The sequence below is a fragment of the Aythya ferina genome, assembly GCF_964211825.1.
Source record: "Aythya ferina genome assembly, chromosome: 1".
Taxonomy (NCBI): domain Eukaryota; kingdom Metazoa; phylum Chordata; class Aves; order Anseriformes; family Anatidae; genus Aythya; species Aythya ferina.
This window is the reverse complement of record NC_140296.1, coordinates 150,332,828-150,356,521: the sequence shown is the minus strand read 5'-3', so window position 1 is coordinate 150,356,521 and position 23,694 is coordinate 150,332,828. Positions and strand designations below refer to the sequence as shown.

At 46.2% G+C, this 23,694-nt stretch overlaps 1 protein-coding gene across 4 annotated transcripts in view; it reads right to left on the bottom strand.

The window, feature by feature from the left end:
• The window catches only part of ABTB3 (ankyrin repeat and BTB domain containing 3), a 162,213-nt gene that overhangs the window by 33,295 nt on the left and 105,224 nt on the right, over nucleotides 1-23,694 (bottom strand). For all 4 annotated transcript variants that reach the window (XM_084523938.1, XM_084523937.1, XM_084523940.1 and 1 more), the window contains exons 4-5: nucleotides 15,377-15,529; nucleotides 2,140-2,305 (exon numbers count right to left, since the gene is read on the bottom strand). In XM_084523938.1, coding sequence (XP_084380064.1) covers nucleotides 2,140-2,305; nucleotides 15,377-15,529 — 319 coding nt within the window. The remainder of the gene's footprint in view (nucleotides 1-2,139; nucleotides 2,306-15,376; nucleotides 15,530-23,694) is intronic.

Sequence of the window (23,694 nt, the reverse complement as noted above, 5' to 3'; positions counted from 1 at the left end):
TTCTTGCTGAGCTACCAGTGCAGGGCTGAAAAGCAGTAGGTGCTGAGGTGTGAAAGGATTGCCCTTGTAAAGAAAACATAAATTAAGGTTTGGCCCTGCAAGGTAGTGAGAGACCCCTTGAAAGTCATTGAGAACTTCACAGGATCAAACCCACTTTTGGAGATACAGAGAAAGGGAACAGGAATTTGGGGCCTCCTGCCATTATTAACAAACAACTTCACCCCAGGCAAGGACAGGTTCGGGTGACTTGGAGATACTTGCAAAGAGAATTTGAAACGACTTCAGCTACAGTCAGTGACAGAACATTTCCTCTGGCAGTCAATAAATAGTACCAGAGTAAACAAGACCACCAGAATTATCAAAAAGTTGTGCTTGGGCCTTGAAACACGGTGACTGGACAGTAGCTTAAAATTAAGTACATGTTACTTAAGCTATTACTTCAAATTCTGTGAAGGGTTTTATTCTGAAGTTAAATCAGGTGGTTAGCACATGACTTTGAAGTCCTTGTGCATGACCCAGCACTTGTGCAGCCAGAGCCAAGAGCCCCACAGCAATCACAGCAATGTGAAGGGGCTGCCTGTGTGCCACACGTGGTTTCTGGCCCTGCTGAGGCTGATGATGGACTTACCGTTGACTAAAAGAGGCCCTGAATGTCACATTGCTGTATCAGGATTTGAAAGAGTTAATGAGGTTTCCAAACTCCCCTCCTCTTGCACTGCTGCCCCTGCTTCTTATGCCTCTGCCAGTCCCCAGGCTTGCTCTGCAGCTCAGCCTTGTGCTGCAGCATCTCTCAGCCCCCGTCTCTTTGCAGGTGGGAGGAATGGGTTTTTAATGAGCCCATCATTACTGCTCCACACACACAGGAACACAGTAACAACATGAAAAATCAGCACCCAGGGTGTTTGGTTTTTCGTAAAATAAAAAACGACTCTTTTTCTTTCAGCCTTGTATCACTTAGGATTCTACCCTGCAAGATGCGGGATGTCTGGTCCAGGGAAGCATTTAAGTACTGGCTTAACTTTCACTCAAATGGGATGTAAGCATGTGTTCAGAGTTAAGCGTATGATTAAGTACTTTGATGAATCAAGCCAGAGTGTTCCCAGGTTTCAGCCTGGAGGACAGAGGAAATATGCTGTGAAAAGTTTCCAGGTTCAGACTAACTTAAAATAATAATGATTTTTAGAAGTATGATGTATGAACCTTGGAATGGGCTCTCTCATACAACTTTTTTTCAGAGAGTACTGCTTTCTTCTAAAGCTTTTCTCAAAGAAATTCACAATATTGACCCAAACTGAAACTACTGAATGCAACATAACTCACATTCCTAGAGAAGCTTTCCTCTCAGATGACCTAAACCTACTTAAAATCCAACTGTGACTTTCACTGGGGGCATCAGACAATTCAGAAAACTCAACTTCAAAAGGAAGCGGTAATATCCAGGTCCATCATTACCCTCTTGGGAATGGGGAATGACCTCGTGAGGATCACAGTCCAACTGTGCCAGCCACAGGGGCAGGTTTATCCCTGGACACAACCACTGGCCTCCTGGAGGAGCAACTCCAGAGAAATTTAGGCTCTTCAGCTGGTGGATGTTGGCAACACAGCTAATGGAGAGGTAACATTGCAGAGAGGCTTTCACGTCTAGAAGATCAGTTCAAACAGGACTCAACTCAGACAGAGAGTGCCAGTGATTAACTTTTTCCTGACAGGGGACTGAAGGTTTATGTAATACGTGTTGCAAATCCCAAGGCAGTTTTCTCTGGGAAGGTGTTCACCTCAGAAAGTCCTGTCCCACACCACTGCTCAAGACATTGAAACCATTTTAAATATTCAGATTAACTCTAAGCTGTCTCATGATCTCCTTCTGGCTTCACCCAATTCACTTCTCTGCTAAGAATATTTTGGGGGATGCATTTGCCCTCATGCTGAGTTGCCTCAGTACCAAAGAATGAATATGACTTGAAATGACCAAACTTATCTTATATATTCACCTGATGGTGCTTTAACTAAATGTGAAGTAACGCAGGGTAAACATTAAGGTCCTGCCTTTATTTAGCTGAAAGCTGGGGCTCATTTGCTTCGATAAACAGAAAAAAACCCTCACTTTTCACGATTTTCTTTACATTTCTATCTTGTTACCTGTTCACTCATGCTGTTAATCCCATCCGGCCCCAGCAAGGATATGGCCTGTTTAACCAGATCCGTTCGGCCGCAGTTGAGCATTCGGAAACCCAGGTCTTGCTTGAACTTCGCTTCAGTGGCAACCGCATCCAGTTTCCGAGATGCACAAAAACAGTCGTCGATTCTGTGAACACGAGAAATAAACTCCCTCAGAGGACAGTCACAGGACAGACCTCGCTGTCCCTAGGAAAATAATACTTTGCCCTGTCTCTGAAGGATGTAGGTCATGCACACATTCATTCTCCTTTGACCTGTATGCTCAAGGGACGTGCTGAATGGGAAATGTTAATGCATACTAATGGAGATTGCCCTTGGTCTATCTTTCACGGGACAAGTCATATATTTTATTTTTAAAAATGGGAAAAAAAAAGAGTTTTCACTGGATTTTTTTTCCCCTATGGAAGCAACGCACAGCGCATTCTCACCACAAGTTCTCTCTCCGCATGGCGAGGTGATCCAGTCCCCCCAGTCTCTGAAAAGCTTCAGTGGCTTCAGTAAGCTTTGAACTAACATCAAATGGACGTATCACCATTGACAATACAACAAAGAGAAAACAACATCATTCCAAACGCCTTCAAGTATCTTACCAGCACAGCCCCAGTAACTGAGGGGCCTTTGTGGAGGAGAAAGCACAAGTCCCATGGACAAGCAGGGCACCGTGCAATCAGGGAGGAGAAAGCATTCTTGCAAGGTAATTGTGGCAAAATACCATGAATCCTCACTGGCTGTGCGTAACAGACAGAGTGTCATTCTGTTAAGGTCTTATTAGAAGGATCCCCAAACTGTAAGCTGCTCAAAATATCCATTTCCAATGGAAGAAGGGCTAGGAGTTATTTAGCCAAGCCGTGAATCTACAGTTCTAGTGAGAGCAGGCAATTCAAATCCAATGATTATACAACCCGGTTTCATCTTATTAAAAGACAGATTTGCTTTTCTTTCATGCTGAAGAGTGTCTGGGGTAGAGGGTGGAGTCCAAATCCACAGCGCTTTTGGCATGAACTTGGATAAAGTAGTGTTTAGAAAAACATTGCTTTCATTCTCCAACAACACTAGGTCAGAAAACAAGGGGCTACTTATGAATGAAGAAAAAAAAATCAGGATCAAAAGTGAAAAAGGCAAATACACATCAAATATTTGTTTTCTAATTTGAATGTAAAAAAATGCAGCAAACCAAAAAATATACAAACAGCACATCATTATCATTTAACTTTCTCCTTTAACGTGCTTTATCAAAGCTTTACAAAAATACGTGACACACTGCTTAATATTCAACAGCAATATGTGATGAATACGCTGTTTATATAGAAGCAGTGGTATGTGGCATTAGCTGTCGTTCTTCCTCTTTCAGAGGAAGGAAAGTGAGACAGGAAATACAAAGGATTTTGATCAAAGCTTCTGCAGGGCTCAGTACTGAAACTGGCATCTGAGCTTAAGTTTGTTCTCTGCCTTGCTGGGCCACAACCAGACTGGCAATGATATCTTTTGTTCTTTCTACATACTCAGTTTTGCTTTTGGCTGCTTAAAAGTTGATGCACTACAAATGCAAACAAAGTTTGGAGTACCATTATTGAGGGGAACACGAACGATGCTGCATCACCACAGCACGCCACAAGATTAACACACGACACTCAGACACAATGAACACCACCAGCAGCAACAGATTCTTAAAAGGTAATATGCCTGCAACAGAGATGAAGAAAGAAAACCATAAGCAGGCTGTTTGTTGCGCAGTTGTTTCTGAGCAAGTTTCAGGAAGGAGCAAAAAGCAGCACAGATCTGCAGGGCTGAGCTTGATGACACGGAGATCCACAGGAGCGATTGCTGCTTTTACACGTTCACACCGTGTGGCACATTTCTGGCACAAGAGCTACAGCAACATTTGGTACTCGCTACCCCCATAGCATGGGATGCTAGAGATCATCTGTGCCCTCCTTTAATGTACAACAGGGATAGAGCATACTCAAAAGTTAGATGTTGGGATTTTCAGTGCACGGAGGGAGGGGCTGGGCTTCCCAGCAGCAGCTGGCCATTTCCAGATGACTCTGGGCTGCAAACAAGGTGGTTCCTCAGTGAAGTGCAGCCATGGAAAGATCCAGACATCCTCTGAGGACTGCAGAGGTGTCTGCCACTATGAATCACTGCTTGTGTTAAGCCACTGCTTCATCATTTGTACGGAGGTATGTAACATAGACTCTGAATAAAATGGGTCAAACTCAGTGCTGGCAGGAACAGGCAGAGCTTCACTGACGTCAGCCAGGCTTGGTGCAAGCAGAACGCTAGCGATGATCTTCTCTTCACAAAAAAAAACAACAAGATTTTGACCTGGGACGCAAACCCACGCGTGGGAGGAAGGAGCAACAAGGACCTATTTTACCTATTCTCTAGGGGCTGCCCAGAGTTCTGCTCTGCCGTGGGTTCAGACATTACTTACTGCTGCTGCTCTGTGTGTCTGCTCCTCTCTGAGTTTGCTCTGGTCCCCTGCGAGCACATCACTTCACCCGCTTATAGCCAAGGACTCATTAGTTACTACTGATGCTGGATGTCAGCAAATTAGTACTCTTCAATCAGCTGGGGAGGATAATAGTCTTGGCCCAAGGCTACGGTTCTGGGATGCTACAGCTGCACAGGCACTGCAACAATAATCCAGATTCAGGGGAGGATCTGAACTGCAAGGCTGGTGGGCAGCACTGAAGAAATTGCCATCTAGACAAAGAACCACAAAGCAAGAAACCACATCTCAGTGCCTCTACCAGTGGTCTACACCTCCAAAAGGACACAGCATGAGACCCTGATTTATGGGACAAAGGAAACTATGGTGGCAAAAACTGACATAGATCATTGCTGTTGCCACCATTATGTTGACTAATAAAATGGATAATGATCAAACTGGGGAGTTTAATAAAAGAAGAGCATGACGCAAGGGGGAAAAAACGGAAAACATTTCGGAAGAGAAAGTATAGCACCATTTTAATGAGTCAGAGAGATGAGTGAGTTAAGGAAAAGAAGATTTAACATGTACAGATATAAAGCAGTGAAGAGACAGATCAAAAATGATCAGGAACTACAAGTACCGAATAGGAGAACACAGCATCACTTTTGAAACTGGAGAAAGCCACCTGGGAAGATGGTACGGCAGAAAGAATGAGCAGTCACATTTCAGAATGAAAATTTGGGGGGGGAAGCATCAAAAGTCAACCCTAAGCCAACACAGCACTGCATTTGCTCCTGAGTCCTCCTTACCAGTAACTGCATAATGCTGACTCCACCAGGATCACTCTATGAGTATAAGCAGGGGTCTCTGCCCCATGTTACACGATGGAAGTGGATGCTGTTCTACCACAGACAACGCAGAGACTCACAAATACTAAAGGATGCAAGATAAAAGGAAGAAGGGAGGAAGCACCCTGGCCTGATGCACTCCGAATTCCCATCTTCGTAATGCAACGACTATACTGACAAGCTATGGAGAGGTGGGAAAAGGACAGGAAGAAGCCTGAAAAATAAGGCTGACGAGGGATGGTGAAGTCAGCTAAATGTACAGGGTCTCGCTTCAGAGCTGTAAAGCTGTGCTTGCAAAGTAAGGGACACCAGCATCAGTGCAGCTGAAAAGGGCAACGCAAACAGAACTGGAAACCCCCCCGACTGCACAGTCAGTTCACAGCCCTTTTGCCAAAAAGTGTTTGGGATCTTTCCAAACGCACAGGACACTGACACCAGCTCGACAGCTGGACATCCCTTCCAAGGCCACATCAGCTTGCTGCCAGCTCTGCCGGCTGCCAGAGCTCTCACACGTTTGTCCTTTCCCCAAGTCCTCAGCCTGCAAAAAAAGATGCTTCTTCATCAGAAGGACAGAGCTGGCTGACGGGAGGAGCAGAAGATTGCAGGGGGCCACAGCTCTCTGTCCCCTTTTCCCTGGGGACAGTCTCAGGAGGGCAGGACGTCACCACCCTGGATGCCAGCCAGGGCTGCTCAATTTTGAGGTCTCTGACAGGTGACACAGTGGCAAAGGTAGGACTGCCCAGCATCTTTGGAGTTTTATATCCTCCCTCAAAAGGCTAAGCCCATTCTGGATTCCCACATTTAGCAGACTGTGGAGCTGGGCAGGCTCCTTGGGACCACCACCACCGCACACTTGCTCAGACTTCCAAAACTGAGAGGTTACATACATTGGGCTTGACTTCATGTGCACTGATCACAGGACTCAGTAGCAAACCCATCCCGTAACTCAGGGTTTCAGTCACCCAACCTATAAACTCACTAACTGCTTCTTCCCAACCCTGAATCAAGCAAACGACTGCCTTTTCAGGTACAAGGGAAACCAGAAGCAAGTGAAATCCCGATTTTATTTTTGTAGCTAAGCTGTGCGCATATTTTTTAGCGTACAACTTTCTCCCGAACCTCTTTTAATTCCTCACGGATATTGCTTCCACAGCAGTTATCTTCAAGATCATTACAGAGTTACCACCGCACATAATTAACTTTACTGGGGCTTTATATGGGCAGCGCCATGGTAACATTAATTATTTGCCAATGGCCCCTGTCAAATTCTGCACGGTGACCATGGCGCTCTCTCGCACTCCAAAATACTCAAACCTCTGAAAGGAGTCAAAGGCAATCTTCTTCATTTATAACGGCTCCAAACAGGAGAGCAAATTATTTTTATCTTTTCCCAAACTCGCGTTATGAAAACATAATGCGGCACTTCTGCAGCGACGGTGAAAGGCAAGTTTTTTTCATTGTCACTTGGACCGGCTAAGATAAGGTCTGTGCGGATCTTTAATAAGTTACTCACGGGCTGAATGCATTTGGGAAAACAGATGATTCAAAGACAAAGTGTTTCCATCGTAACTGGTATACGCAGCAGTTCTCTTATTACATAGCTTTTTAATTATTTGTTCTTTTGGAGGGGATTATTGCCAGAGTCAGTAGTGGACAATTAAAAAAATGCAATGCTCTGTAAATGTTATAAAAAGAAAAAAAAGAAAAAAAAAAAAGGCATGAACATCCTAATTATGTTCTAAGCTATACATGCCAGCATCTCAAGCTAATAGTTAATTTAAAAGAAATGGAAAGCAGAATGTGATGAGCAGCAGGACAAACACTTCCCTCAGCTGAAATGAACAGATCATCATTGTGATACCCAAGCATCAAAACCTTCTTTGTCCACCTGGGACTCAGTCATCAGCCCTTTCAATTAAAAGAATGATAATCTATTAATTAACTCCATTTCTTTAGCTCTGTGGAGTTTATTCACTATGCCTCTGTCCTAAATATGAATGAGGTCTCACGTCAGAAATTATAGTTCAGCTGGCTGCAAGTCTGGAAGGAGTCATATTTTAGCTAGCTATATGCATGTATTTGCAATGCTTAATTTCTTGGGGTCAGGGATCACTGTTTTGATCTGGGTACACACAGCCCACAGGACAAAAGGGTCCTGTTCCTCGCCTGGGGCTCTTCAGTGAGGCTACAGACACAACCAGCAGTAGCAGGAGCAGTAGATGATTTGATTTAAATTTGTAAGCGCTCTTTTCCCAGTGATGTGCTCACGGGGAATATCATGTTAATATTAAAGGGACTCCAATATAAATACTATATTGAGACAATTATTTGAGTTTTTGGTTTGGAGAAAGTAAAACATAAGCACAAGCATGTTGATCAAACTGGTGAACAGCGTTACATTTTAATACGGACATAAAGTATCCCTGGTTACTTTAACCAGGAGCCAAATTAGACAAGAAAATAAAAACATTCTATATATTTATTAAACAACTTCTTATTCCTGTCAAAGGCCTGACAATAAATTGGTTACAGATACCAGAAAACACATTTAAAAAGTGATGTAGCTATCAAAATCAAGACCCAAATCTATATTTCAAAACACTTTTAATATTACAGACACGCATAATATAGGGCAGGAACCATATTCAAAACTGAATCTGACTTCAGACTTTGAATAAGGCTAATGTATCAAGGGAAAATTTGAGTACAGATTCATGTTTCACTAATCTAAGGTTTCACTAATTACTGGAAGGCAATATGTTACCTGTATCCTGATGATTGCATTAAGGAACATATATAGCATCAGAGCATATGAAGCACTGCTGAACTTGCTTGCAATGGAAAAAAAAAATACAGAAAGGCTGTTTATCCTTAAGCCTGTAAAATACAACTGAGTTCCGCCCTGGAAGTGAAGGAGAACATAAGGAGAAGTCCATCCCCTTCAATAATTTTTTTATTACTGCTGTCTTCAAACAGCTGGTTGGCAAGACAGGTTGAGATTCACCTCAGGAAACCCATGCTCTATCTTTTAAGTAATAAAATTTCCTTCATCTCCTGGCACCATCTGCCCCAAGGGACTGCTGGATTTTGTCAAGCAGCTTGTTTACAACCGCTTGCTGGTTTGGCATTTTTGTGCCTAATTATGGCAATAGACACGGTTGGTGTTAAAGGATTAGTGAAAATTTGTGGGAAGAACAAGGACATTCAAGGAGGTAGGCAAACACCACCCGTTCCTACTTAACAGTGGCAGTATCTAATTAAATAGCAGATTTTCTTAGCAGTTTTCTACTCCCTCTCTCCAGAACCTCAGCCCTTCATCCTGTGAATTTTAAGAGAGTGAAGAACAGTAGAAATATTTTTGTGCCTTCAAACATCTATTTATTAAATCTATTTATATTTTCATGCTCTAGTACAAACAGAGGATTTCCATAAATAAAACATTAAATGCAACCTTTCTTTCACTTGAAAGTAAGTAGAGTGTATGTGTGGTGTAGTATTAAGATGACATGGCAAATGGTGTAGGCTGCTCTGAAAGAAGAAAACTGCACCTCTTGCCGTTGTGTTGCTGTGTCTTTCCCTTTCCAGTCTTCAGAAAACTCTCTACAGTGAGCCAAGGATATCCTCATGTTAAATTAGCTTCACTCTTGAGGTCAATAATCCTATTTTCCTCGAGAACCTTCATTAAGAGGGATGGTCCCAGACAGAAAAGCAGACTAGGTATTCCCGGTTCAAGGCTAATTGGAAATTAGGACTGATTTTCAATTAAAGACAGATTTTCAAAGGCATTCAGATACCGAAATTGCCCAGAGACCTTTCTGGATCAGAGCTGCAAATCCAACTCATAGCCCTGGGTGAGGTTGGGATGAGGCAGCCACTGTGGACTCACACAAGACTGGAGTGTTAATAATCCCCATCCCTCCCTGCAGCAAGGCTTGGACCCATCTGCACTTTCAGCTTCAACTTGCTCATGACCCGTTCATATCCACATATTCCCATGTCCCTTTAAACAGAGAGCATTTTTCCTTCTGTGGTGTTTACTTCCAATGTATTTATAGCAGGGAACAGCCCCATGCTCCCATAGCAGTCACTCCGCTCAGCCAAACGAACCCCATTCTTTCAGGCTTCCTCTGCAACAAAATTTTGTCAGAACTCAGATCATGCTAGCCCATTTCTCTGCGCCTGGTCCAACATGAATATTTCCTTGATGTGAACACAATATTTGCTATTCCCCATCCCTTCCTGCCAGTTTCACCTACAGAGGCACCGGTATTTTCCCCTTGTCATGCACCCACAAATTGCATTTTTTTTTTCCCCAGGCTAAAAAAACAACCATTTGGGTGCTTCACAGTCATTCTGTGAGGAAATACTTCACTACAGCCTTTACCAACACATTTTCAACACTCAGCTCCCAATACAGTATATTTTATACTGTGTATCTTTTAACTGAGCTCTATGCGCTCGCCTTACAATTGTGGAAAAGTGCATTTCATCTCACTGCTCTTGTCCCAGCCCTCAAGGTCATCCACTCTTTCCTGGATGATTTCCCAAACTCCCTCTGTTTGGACAATGCCTCTCAGCACCATGGCATCAGCAAATTTTAACTTCATGAGCGCATTGCTAATATTTGTGCCAAAGCCCTTTCTGAAAATTAAAAAAGCACAGCTCTTATGATGGAGAGCTGAAGAACTCTGCTTTTAACCTCACTGCGGCCAACCCCACCCCTTGTCACCTCTCTTTAGGCCAGCCCTTGCCCGTTTTTCCAGTCCCTGCACTAATCTCTAGCTCTCTGTCTTAACTCAAAGCTCCCTGCATGGGCTGCATCACTCAACTCCAAAAAGATGAGATGTACTGAATTTCCTTGGGGTAGAAAATCAGTTATCTTATCACAAAGTTATTAGATTAGTCTGGCAAGCTCTATCTTTAGAAAATCTGTGTCACATTTTATCCCATTTTCCCCTCAACAACATGTCTTTAATTAGCCTTTGCTTCAAAAACCATTCTAAGGCCTCGCATATTATTGACGTTACACTAAGGGGCTGGAATTTTCCTTGGATCATTTCTCATCCTTTTCAAATATTGGGTGCTGCTATTATTAATCCTTAGAGTTACGGTACCACACTCTGGGCTTTGTCAAAAATATTTCCCTCTGACCTTCTGGTTTCATGAGGCAGCTCTTTCTCATCTCTGGGACAGAGGTTATCTGGTCACCCCAATTTGAGTGCATTAAGCCGCATAATTTGCTCTCTTTTTGATTACTGCTTTTCCATTGCCATAACCTTGTTGTTATTATTTAGTTTTCCTTTCTCCCCAGGATTTTCTTCCTGAAAACAGGAGCAAAGTATTCACATTTGGGTGATAGCATCTGTTAGCACTGATGCACACCTCCCCCGGTGCCTTCTCAAGGCTAGGACATAAACACGCTGATTTCATCTCTGCACTCCAGGAAGAGAGGAGAAAAAAGGATACGACCATGGTTAGGAACAGAGACAGGACTCAGCCTCACAACTAGTCAGAGAAGAAAAGGGATATTTGCTGTGGTCACTCTGTGTGAGCCCAGCACCCTTGGGGAAGCCATCCATAACTCGGAAATGCTGCCTACGTGTATAAGCAAGCAATTAAGGCGGATCAAGTTATCATGGCTTAAACGTCTGCCACTCATCAGCTGAAGGGAAGAACGGACTCTGGGCCCTGAAGGACCAAAAGGAACATGTCAGAGGTGGCTCACGATGCTGAGCAGATGTCTTGGGATGCTGCCAGCTGCCAAGTTGCCCTTTGCAAATAGGCTCTGCCTTGTGTGAGGCTGCTCTCAACCAGCTCTGGGACAACCAGCAGCAATGCTCTCACCTCCAACGAAATTTGGCTAAATGTCTGGGGAGCCCCGTAGGCTGCACATCAACATGGGATGGGGCAAGAAGACATCAGATGCCTGCAGGGCTCACCCATGAGGAGCCTGATGCAAAAGTGCCATTGCCCATCACTGTCCTTTGGTTAAAATTGCCAAAAAGGACTTCAGCCCTCTTTAAAGAAATGTCCTGGGCTCCTCTTGCCAAGACCTGCCTCCAGTGAAGCAGCTGTGGGCTGTGAGGGGCAGCGATGAATGCTGCAGAAAGCAATCCTATTTCTCCAGTGTACAAGAGAAGACACAGACCTTTTCGTCTATGGACAAGAAGAAACTGTTCATCGAAACTAGTGAAGTTTGCGTCTCTTCCAAATGCCAGCGAGGAGCTTCACAGCCTTCTGAAGAGCTGGGCAAGGGGACAAAGCACTAACGAGTGTGAAAAGGTTTCCAGCCACCAACGTAGCTGTGGAGAAATGCCTAGCCTGAAGGGGAACTGAATTTTTGCTGCTTCTGGATATCAGTATGAACATGCATGCCCCCACACACAATTGCATCTCAGACCATATCCTTACCTCTTTAACCTCTGACTGTCCAGAAAATAGCACTTTAAGCAGTCAGGAGCGGGACTGACCATGTAACAATCTCCTGCACGCTACTACCTCTCTGGCGTCAGTTTGTTCCAGCAGCTTTACATCCTCCAGGATTGCCATAATATATTAGAAAAAGGAATAAAACCACTGACCCTGCTACAAAGCATGGCAGCCTTTGTGCTGAGCAATACAAGATGCTTCTTCTTTGCTCTGTCTCTCTGCCTTCAGCCTCCAGTCCCAATATGTAGCCATCCTCCCCAGCACATGTCTAACACACTGGGTATTTTTTCCGAAACAAACATCCTGTGGATTGGAAGAAGGAAACCAGAGGCCTAGTGCTGGGGGCAGAGCACCCACCTTCACTAGATTTATGCCAGCGCAGAGCTGCTTGGCACACAGCTCTCTGCCGACTTTGTCCAGCTGCCTCAGGTAGCACGACACGTCCTGGGAACAGGTGGGGTGTTATTTAAGTCTGGTCTCCCACCACGACAAAGCATATTTTGGACGCAACTTGGGCTTCAGTCTCGGCTAGCTGCTGTACAACCAGCAGTCGATCCATCTGTGAAACCCAGCTCCTTGCAAGAGGTAGAGACAACTGCTCTATTTAAAGCTCCCACTCCTGGGGGAAGGTGAACATTGAGATCCCTGCTCATTTGACAAGGCTGGGAAAGGGTAGAAACTTTCTGGCATGTCTGCTGCTGTAAAATGAAAAGAGATTAGGAAGGAGACAGACAGCTCCTGCCTGACTCCAGCCTCCCTCAGTCCTCGGCCCAGAGCAAAAACAGCTCCTCTTTCAGGAGATGAAAACATTGCAAGAAATTAAGGAGATGGAGTTTTGAAGATCAGAAGAGGGGAGAAAGAGAGGAAGTATTGGAGTGAAAGGCAGGAAGGGAGCAGAGATGATTTACAAAGCCACATATCAGGAACCTCACTGCTGGAGTATGTGATTGTGCTGGGAAGTGTCACACAGCTCCGCTGGGAGACCTCCATGCTGTACTTCAGATAAGAAACTGAACATTTGTTTTTTATCTGAACTTCATAGCCTTTGAGATCCTGCCAGAGCTCTGCCTCTCTCCGTATGCGTATTTTTCCAGTGTGGAAGCTGATTTTGCTTTATGCGTTTGCAATGACAGGTCGTGAATCAACACCGCGGAATGATGCAATATCACAGCACAGGACACAGGCCATGGGATGTAACACATGGGGAATTTTTTGGTTTGGGTCCCTGCATTTAAGGGACTAAAAAAGAGTGCTAAGAAAAGCCTAGAAATTGAACTGGTTTCAAGGTTCCACTTATTAAGAAATATTAATCCGAGCCACAAAAATATATCAAGCTCACAGCACTTAAAATCCTTCAGCTGCCATCCATCCCACAGCTTATTTGAGAAGCCATCCCCTGTGAAGCTGTTGGGTCCCCCCCACACACACCCCGTGTTTGCACTTATGGAATTGGTGCTTGCTGGGCAGCTGATGGCTGGGAACACTTCAGGGAGGCATGAAAGGCTGGAGCTCGGCTTAGTGGCAGTGAGATACGGTCAGGGTCTGTACGGAATTCAAATAAAAAAATTACAAGCAGCAAGATTTCAAATTAACATCCTGATGCTTCACGTTATTCTTCAGAAAAGCACAGTCCTTCCTTTGATCTCGGGAGTACAGGCACACAGGACCAGAGCCTCAGCTACACAAAGAACCTCCTGCACAACGCTGGCAGCATGCACAGACCTCAATATAACCACCAGGTACACGGACACTCGTTTGCAGACCCCTGCTTCGAGATTCCTGTGATTCACATTTTGGGACATCAGTGGGTCAATCAGGCCCCTACAGTCAAGTAAGGGCACGCTGCAAAGTCTGGTCTTTGTGAAATCCAGAGCTTGTCTCTGGCACGATTTATTTTTCCCTCCCACCTGATTAATTCTGGGCTGCACTCCTCAGGCTCATTCCCACCTGTGGGACGAGCAGGACAACAGCCACCACTTCAATTCATTACGAAATGAATTCTTGATGGCAACTTTAAACTAAGTGCTGATTTGTTCCTCACCATTAATAATTTTTCTTCTAGCTTAATACAGCTGTCCCCAACTTGAAGGGATTTTGAAACTTCTGGAAAACCATCTAACCAGTTGATGGTGTTTTATATATATATATGCGTGTGCATACACGCTGACAAAATATAACTTGCTAGAATGATGCAGATCATGCTTTTTAAATGCACAAATACCAATACCTTCATTTTTAAGACAGGAGAGTTAGAGCACAAGCACTATTGCCTTATTTGCAACCCTACCTAAATACTGAAACAGAAATTTAATTAATTGTGCCTTTTCAAGACCAAATGCTAGGTCCTCAGGAAATGCGTAGTACCTATAAGTCCTGACATTTCAGTAGGGATGCAGAGCGCTGCACTTCTGGAAATGAGGGTCAAGATGTTCACACTGAAGGGAAGCAATTACAGTCAATATTTGAAATATGAAACGCTCCAGATTTAGCTTTCAAAATTCAACATCTTTCTTCAATTAAATATTCAATAGCCGTGACTACAAAAATCTGATGCAGATCACAAAGTAAAGTACTATACTCTCTGCTGAAAGAGCATGTCAAGGCCAGAGTCAACAAAGCACAGCTGCTCCGATGCAGGTTGTCACAGCTAATCATGTAGATCGTTCCTCTGCTTTCTGTGTTGCAGGGAAGAATGCACCTACTGCCGTGTGAGAGGCAGACTGCTGAAGATTGTTTTTTACATACAAATTTGTGAAGTAGTATCAGTGAGTAATTTCTACTTTGGCAGATTCATAATGCCTTTTCATATGAAAATCAAAGCCAAGTATAAGCTTGATTCCAGCGCAGCCCTAGATCATGCTGTTATACATGTACATAATAATAAAGCAAAACAGACACTAAAAGCATATCCTGGCAATAAATAGTTTAGGACTTCATTAGAAAACCAAAAGGTCACACTTGATACACGAAAAAGTCAAATTATCCAGGCTGACATTTACAACTAATTTGAACTGACATTAGCATGAAAAATACAATTTTACTGCAAGAGGTAGCATTACCTATAAGTTTAAACGTGCCCTTTCACCATTAGTGCTGAAAACAAAGCAGTGAAAATATCTGCAGCCCTGCCAATTAGATCTCGGTAATTCTAGAGCGAAGCGTTACGAAGCAGACAATTAGCAGAAGATTTCAGCCCCTCATTACCAAGCCGAACCTACTAGTGAGAGGAAAAAAAGCAGGCAAGCAGATGATGGGCTCGATCCAGCTGTGAGATATTCAGGCACCCATTACCATGCAACCACCGGCTTATCCAGGGATGTGAGCAAATACCAGAGCCGATTTCGCAACGCACGCAGCGACGAGCCCGAGCATCCGTGCACCTCTCCGGGAAATAGAGAGAGCCCTCTGCCTGCCTGCTAAATCGCTGTCACTAGGAGAGAGAGAGACATTATTCTGCACAAAGCACCAGATCGTGGTGTGGACTTACTTCAACTGTCGAGGTTCGCAGTCAACTCCAGGCAGTAAGAGCCTCGCTGCCTGCCGTACGTCATCACTGTCCACCGAGAAGCTGCGACGGTGCCCCGCGTGAGCCACGGCAACCCGTATCCACTCCATCAGGGGAGGCAGCACAATGAACGGCCTGGGAAAAGCACACAGACATGAGTGCTGTGGTACAGCAGCAGCAAAATCACAGGTATAGGGTGCACGTGTGTGTGTGCGTGTGTGTGTGTGTGCGCGATGTACAGAGAGCACAAACACGGAGAGAGAAGGGAAGATGCAAAACGAAACCATGGGAGAGCAACTGGCTCAGCAAATTTCACGCAGGTCTAAATCAAGATGTCTCGCCCTGTCTCTAAAGCAGGATTATCTGAAGAGTGAGATTTATGAGCCACGCTCATCTATGGGGCTCCTGTGAGGTCGGTGCACCCCCCAAAGCAAGCCCACCCCCCACCTCCCACTTCACACCACGTATCCCAAAAAGAGGGCAGGAGCCCGGCACAGGACCACGTCCCGCTCTGGGTCACACACTGGGGCTGGGAGTGCTTCCCTGCTGCTCTGCAAGGACTAACCAGGGCGGAGAGAGGGGACCCCCACACCCTGGGGTGCCAGGAGCGCAGAGGTGATGCGCAAGGCTGTCTCCAGCAGCTCCCATTGATGCGATGTGCACTTCGTGCTTGGAGCTGAAAGCAGGACCTCTGCAGCTGATCCCACTGTGCTGTTGAGGTTATCTGTGAGCAGCATCAGAAATCAGCCCGGTTCATTTCACTTTTTCACTTTGCAGCCTACCGTTGGCTGTATGAGATTGCTACACCTTTAGGTACCAGCTGTTCTGCCACTTGAGCAAAAATACACAGAACTGCCCCGTAAAACGCACAGTGGGACTTGGCCACAGCCCCCTCTGGAGCAAGGTCACTGCCAGAGGCACAGCCCCTCACTTCACAGGACCTGCACAGCCCCATGTCCTAGCAGGAGCTGCCCAGGCCTTACACAAAGCACACAGCACACAGTTTGCCCACATCTATGCTAAAAATTATTTGGGGATCAAGAGAAACGCACCAAACCACGAGTGAGAGCCTTGGTTTCAAGTCTGAGTTTAGAGTTAAAAAAATAAATACATAAAGCATCTGCAGCTGACCGTTTTGGAAGGCCCCTGCCTCTGAGATCGTGGTAGACAAAAGCCACAGAGCAACACGGGGTGCAACACAACTGCCCTTCCATCCCCAGCTGGGCTGTGTGGCTGTCCCGAAGGGAATTCCTCCAGGGGCATCCTCTGTGGCTGTACGCAAAGTCTGGGTGGGGAAGGGTTGAGGAAGGGAAGAAGAAATCCCTCTTTATACAAATGCAGTACAAAATTCTAAAGATTGTCAAATCATTTAAAAAAATAATAATAATTCTGTTCAAGAGCAACCTGTAAACTATGCTGGGAGTCCTGTGCTTAGAGAGGAGCGCTGAAAACTCCTCAGACACAGCGAGACTGCTTTCATCCAAACTGCAAAGTGGGTACCCCGGCTAGGGGATATTAGCAGAGATTGTTATAATATGAGAGAGAGAGATGAAGCGTATAAATGAGTGCTGTCCTCAAGGAACATCTGTAATTAACCTGCTCCCACCTTCTTCTTCTGAACCTTATCCTTTTTGCTTCATTTCCTTCGTGGCTCCCCTTCCCCTCCTCTTTAGCTAGATATTCCCTCCGTTTATGAGCTCAGTATCTCATCCTAATACTGTTAGTGCAGCAGCATCCCCTGCTTTTGCTGCCTTCCTTTCTCCTGCTTCTTGCTTCTTCTTATTCAATATTGCTTTCCCTGCCTTGCCTTTCCTTCCGTGGTCCCTTCCCACAGAGGAAAAAAAAAAAAAAAAGTCTGAATTGGATGCCCAGTAGGCAAACACTTTATATTTTAAATACATAATTTTACCCAAAAAGAATCCACCCTGAGAAAAACGATTTAATAGGATGTTGACTCTGGAATATCCTCTCCCTATTTATAGCTCTTTATGCCATTTATTTACCTTTCGAAAATTTGCCTTTACATAGCTCTGACATTAGTATTCTGAAAGGGGGATGAGACATTTCAGAAGCGCTGAAGGACGCAGAAGCCCTCAGGCCGCTAACTTTCCCTGGGACGCCGGCTTCCCAAATCGCACAGGCACGTAAATGCCTAACCTCCTTTTGAAATATGGCATCTTCTGCTGACTTGACACTTCCATTATTATCCCATTTAAATGCGCTTCCATCACCTCAAGACCGGGCTGCGTTTGTTTCTCAGCTTTTCCCTTCTCCACACCTGCCGCCACCGTTGAAGCTGGCTGATAAGAAAAGAACAAATTCTCCCACAGCCGCCGTGAAAAGATTTCCATAACCCAGCTAAATCACGGTGACGGTCGGAGGAAGCAGAGTGAGCGCTTCTGTGCCTACAAGCGTGCGAAACACTAAGCTGGGAAGCACTGAGGGACAAAAGGGAAGGGAAAGCTGCTGCGTGCCCCTCAGGGCAGCTGGTGCCAAAGGGCTCCCCCGTACCTGTGCTCGGCAGGGCAGGCTGCCAGCCCCAATTCCCTGCAGCCAGGACTGCTGCTTGTTTGCACGCTCTGTGGGTTAAAAAGTGTGCATTTTTCACCTAAACATTGATCCGAGAGCAGGGCTGGCCTCGCTGGCTATTAGAGAGGAGGGCGAGGGGAACAACTAATCGGTGGGAGCTGCTCTCCTCACTTACCGAGCACACGGTGGAAAAGAATGGCAAATCACACTGGAAGTGTAAAAAGGCATATAATCACGCACAAACCTTGGTGCACTGGAAACAATTAATGGGAAACTAAATTCTAGGCTACTGTTTGCGTGAGTGAACACAGTCTGGGTCACAGAACTGAAGATATGCTTGTACACACCCTTCCTACAAAAATACAGGGGACTCGGGGGCTCACTCTTTCTTCTCCCCTCTTGTGCAGGTCAGAAACTTTCCCAGCAGAAATCCTGATCCGCTGCAGTATAGAGAGCAGGGCAAATAAAACTTTTTACGGGAATTGTACCAGCCTTGCTATAAAATGTCAAACTTCAACAAGGGAAAAGAAATAAACAGGACTGTTTGGTGCAGCATACCCTGAAAAGGAAGAGAACTGCTATTCCGTGGAAGCCGAGGGACTTTCTCCAATGGCCAGTTGCACTCTGTCCGAGAGGACATGTGATTCACTCTGAATACATTACATTCCTTTTTCCAAGGCAAAAAGCTCTGCTACTGCATATCTGAGCATGTCAGGGAGTTCGTATTTTGAGAAGAGACCCAAATAGGGTTGAGTGCAATAGGTTAAAAATACCCTTCAAGAGTCCATGCATCATGTGAAGGTTTTCTGTGTTTGTGTTTTTTTTTTTAATGCTATTTGTGCGCCAAAGAAGAAAGAGGAACACAAAGTTATAGGGAGGTGGCAGTCCACAAGATAACGTGCCAGCAGCAAGATACGTACCACTTTCCAAATGACACCGTGCAAAAAAAAAAAAAAAAAGATGAGGAGAAAGCATCACATCACTAGCACACACAACTGATTTATCTCTGCTGCACGAAGGCAGGCAACAACCAGGAGAGGTTGGTATTTTGTGTTTCAGAGCAGCCAAGCAGCAGATAGGCACCTTATACCTTTTGGAAGTGTGCACCTTAATCAGATCGGTCTGAGGGCAATATGAACCCACTGGGCTGGATGGACTCTGCCAGAAGAGAAGCACAAAGCCAGGAGCAACTCAAGTGCCACAAAGCACCCTGTCGGGGCAGGGATCCTCGAGCGCTCTGACCTCCTCCTCCAGCCCCTCTCTCACGTGCCCTCACCGCTAAATGCACGCTCCAGGCTTCTTCGATTCACGGCCAGGAAGCTAAGTGTGAGCTCCAGTCACGTCCCAAAAAAGAACAGAATTCGGCACAGGCTCTGACGTTTGCCTGAGCTAAGGGAAGAAACGTCCCAGATGGCAATGCAGAGGGAGGGATGGGGGAGGAGAACAAGAAGGAGACCCCAAGAGGCCGGACCCTTCCAAGCACTGTCCTCTGGTCTCTGGCAAGGGAACAGCCAGTTCTTCTCAGAGCCCTCAGCAGGCTCCTACTTAACCTAAAAAGGGAATTATCGGGGCTGCTCTTGCCGCATCAAGACACTTCTTTTTACAGAAGCAGCACCCCAGGCCTCCTTCCACTTCCACACCTTCCTCTTAAAGCCTGCGGGATGCACTGGGGAGGCGGCAGCACACGCTCAGCTCTGGCTGTGAAGGCCAAACCCTGACCCCGTCGGCTCCCACCCTCTCTCAGCATCTCTCCCTGCAGTCCAGCGCCCCACGCTTCCCTCACGGCTATTTTGGGACAGCGGGGGGACCTGCGAGCTCCTTTGCCTTGCAGATATCCGCAGGCAACAACCAGGCGGCATCCCTTCAAACGGGGACAGCAGCAGTCTGCCTGCACACAAACACGAGATACTGACGGATGGAAGAGCAGGAAAAGCACCCGATGTAAAACACAATATGCTGCTCCAGTATTTCTACGTGGGTCTGCAGGGAGGCTGAGGATGATTTCTGTTTGCAGGATCCTTTAGCTGGTGAGGAGGATGCTAGGTGTTTAGGAAGCACGGGTGTTTAAAACTGCATGAGAGTCCGTGAGGGTGAGCGGTACTTCTGAGAAGCAGAAGGCCATACCCTTGACGAGAAAATGCCTATCCAGACAAAGGTAGGGAGATGTTTCTGCTTGCAGATATGAGTCAGCAACTTCAAAATTATGAAGAGATCTTTTCATTTGTTTGGCTTTATGCATTCACGGGTGTTGTTAAAAGAAAATCCCAATATACGAATTGAAAAGCACTCTCAGCTCTGACAATCTTTGTTTAGAAAGCATGATAAAACTATATATGCAATGTGAGTCCATTTCTTAGTGTTATTGGAGCACAGAAAAGCACATTTTCTCCAGTGTTTAGCACACATTTCAGACGGCTTTCTGGGCTGCAAAACGTGCGTTTTATTATTTAAGCCATCAGCTACTTGTCTTCCTCGAGAGCAAATAGCTCCTGTTGCATTCAGGAGGTCCTGCACAGGGACCTGGCTCTAGCACACAACTGTCCCACGCTGGGCAGCCCCCCTGTGCCTAATGAAGCCCCTAAAAAAGTGGCAATGCAACTCATCTGCATTACATTCAGGCTGAAGGATCGATCCTTGCTCTCACACAAGCCTCAGAGAGACCTGCCCAGGCGGAGGGAGGATACCTCAGCGCTCGGGGCCTGCAGGAGGACATCTGCAAGTCACAGCCAGGGCCTGAACACGCAGTCCCCGCTGCCTCCTCTGCATTAAGGGGCGAGACTTGAAACACAACCGAGTCAGAGACATTTCCCAGGCAGTCCTGACATCAGATGTGACACGCCTGGCTGCGACATGCAGCCCTGGAAGGAAGCCAGCCCGAGGAGCGCTGAGGGGAGTGCGGTGCCGAGCGGCCTGGGCACCGCGCCGTTCCCCCGACGCTGCAAACAACTTTCTCTGTTTAAAAAAATCCCACAGCGATCGCACGGACAGCTCGGGTCTAGGCTGATAAATGAGATTTAGAAAGCAGCCCCAGCCCAGCGAGGGTGTCGTGTCTGACAGCAGAGCTACAAACACTGCCTGAGCTGCTCCGTGCAACATGTGCAATCCAGCGAGCTGCAGGCGGCTGCTGAAGGGATTTTAAAGAGTGGGAAGTTTGGTGTTTCAGATGCAAAGCTAGAGGATTTACTTAAGGATGAATTTGGGATTCCTTTTCAGTGGCTCCAAAAGAAATCAACCATGGTGTTAACTCAAGTGCAGTGAGGGCACAGTTTTACATCTGAAGTTTTCTACTAAATAGTGGATAAAACCTGATGGGGTTATATAGGGTTATGCCACACTGGCACATCAAGCACGTGCAATGCCTTCTGCACGTACAGACTGCAGGGTGAGCAGGTTTCATAGCAGGACTTCCACATTCCCAGTTCTCGGGGAGAGATGCAGTGCTTGCACTTTACCTGTTACTCAGCAGCCTTCCTCATCGCTCGCTCCACTTTCTGCTGGCCTTTGCTGGAGACTGGCCTGCCCATGGAGCTCGTAGCACCCAACAGCTCACCCCAGGGCCACATTTCCCCAGCTGCCCCCTCACTGACATGGTTCTGTGGCTCTAACCTGTGCTACAGACACAGCTGCACCGCTTCTGAAGGTGCTTTATATCAGCTCAGCTTATATTATAGCAGCAGACCACTCCCCCAAATTAAGGAGATCGCATCATGTTAATTAGCCAGGTACGCTCATAACTACCCAAGGCATGAAACAGAATTCAGCTGACAACCTGAACCCCTGCTGCTGGTCACAGCCAACTACAGGCTACAATTTTCAAGCGTGTACACGCAGACGAGTGTGCATCTGTGTGCGTGCACATGCAAGGCAGGCAGAAAAATGAAAAGCAAGCAGCAGCCCCTGGGTGTTTCGTAAGGGATTGCTTGGCGTTCGGGGAAAAAGTGGTGAAGGCAAGTGGAAAGAGGGTTAAAACCAGACAGGTATCCGTCAGCTCAATGAAGACTCGAGGGGAAAAGACAAAGGCAGAGGTGGCAGAGGGAGTTAGTGCTCATCCAAGGCAGAGGAAACGCTGGGGAAGGAGCTTCGCTGCCGCGTGAGCAGAATTAATGGGTGGCGCTGGCCGGGCTGCGCTGCTGAGCCACCGCTTCTCAAGGAGCTGTTAATGGGGAACATGGAGAGTTAGGAAGTAATGAGGGCTTTGTCAATACAGCTGTGGGTAAAAGTGGGTAAGGAACCACTTAAGGAGAAAAGCGCTGCACAAATCTGCAACTGCAGATTTCTGTGTTTTCCGGTGCTTAAGAAATTACTTGCAAAAATGTTGGAAGTGTTATAGAGGCTGAGAAGCAAAACACAGCCACGGGACAGATCCTTTTATTAAACCAGAAGCAGCAAGCTAGAAAGAAATCTTGGCAGCAGAGGTCTAATTGACAATTCTCTCCTCCTTTTTTTTTTTTTTTTTTTTTTTTTTTTTTTTTTTAATTCCCAGAAGAGCAGAAGAATGAACAAACCTAAATAATCTGCAGCCCCCCGCAGGTGGAGGTACCAGAGGAGCACTGGCTTCACAGACAGCACCTGGCACATGACAAACGTCTCCGTTGCATCCTGGCTGGATGAGTTAGAGACAGCAGACCCCACAAACAGGTCCAAATCCTCTCCTGTACCTCCACGTCTGCCAAAAGAGCCATCCACATGGTACCTGGGGCCATCAGATAACCCGTCCCAGCAGGACTGGCTTGCGTTGGTGCCAACAGCACAGCCAAAAAGGCAGGGAGTTTATTGAAAACTGATCAGATTGAAAAAAAAACACGTGAATTTGGAGGGGGCGGGGGATGTCACACATCTGTCTTCTGGTTGGGTTTACTGGAGTTGAGGAAGCGGGGAATCTTTTCCAGATCTGCTGAGAAATCCTGGCCACTTTCCATCTCCCTCCTTGAAAGCAGCCATCCCCCCCTTCCCCCAGCTTCATGGCACAACCATTTCCCCCTTTTATTTTATGCATGGATAACCACTGTTATAAATACACCTCATTCTTATTTCTTTACCTCCGTGAAGAGCAAACGCTGAGAAATGCTCCCTAGAAAATTCTCCCTAGAAGCGAGGGCTGGATTTATTCAAAGGTAAACGTCCCCTTTTATGCATCCCAGGAAACTTTGCAGGAGGTACGGATTTTTTGTGCTAGGAAGCGCTAAGCCAGGCAGGCCCTACCACTGCACCAGCTGTAGGGATTAAGCTCCAGCTTCCCTCCCGTACCCAGCTGCTGCAGAAGCACACGCAGAGCCTTCGCAGCTCCCTAGCTCAACTTTGCTTCAGAGCCCAAGTCCCGGTGGACTGGAGATGGGTGGGAAGGACAGGAGCAGCTCCTGTGGGGCCACCGAGACCTGCAAGCACTGGGGGAGCTCTCTGGTCACACTCCGCAACCCTCTGCAGCCTGGGCATGCACGGTCAGAAGAGGAGGCCAAAACGGTAGCCAAGTTGTCCTTACGTGAGCCAAGGACAGCCCCTGTTCCATGGAAATCCTGTCTATGGCCAGAACCACTCGGTTTCTGGCTTCTCAGCACCAGCAGGGACCCAGAGAGGCCAGGGAAGGGGGAAATTGCCTAGTCTGCCTTCCTTCTCTCTGTGCTTTTCCAACATAAAAGTCATTGTCACAGCCTGAGAAGATGAGAGGGAATAGGGAACAGAGAGAAGGCATAAAGCTTGCAAATATTCTGCATATAAAAGTGTCATGTTTAACAAACCCGCTCCCTCATAAGGCATAAAAACCCATCCCGAAA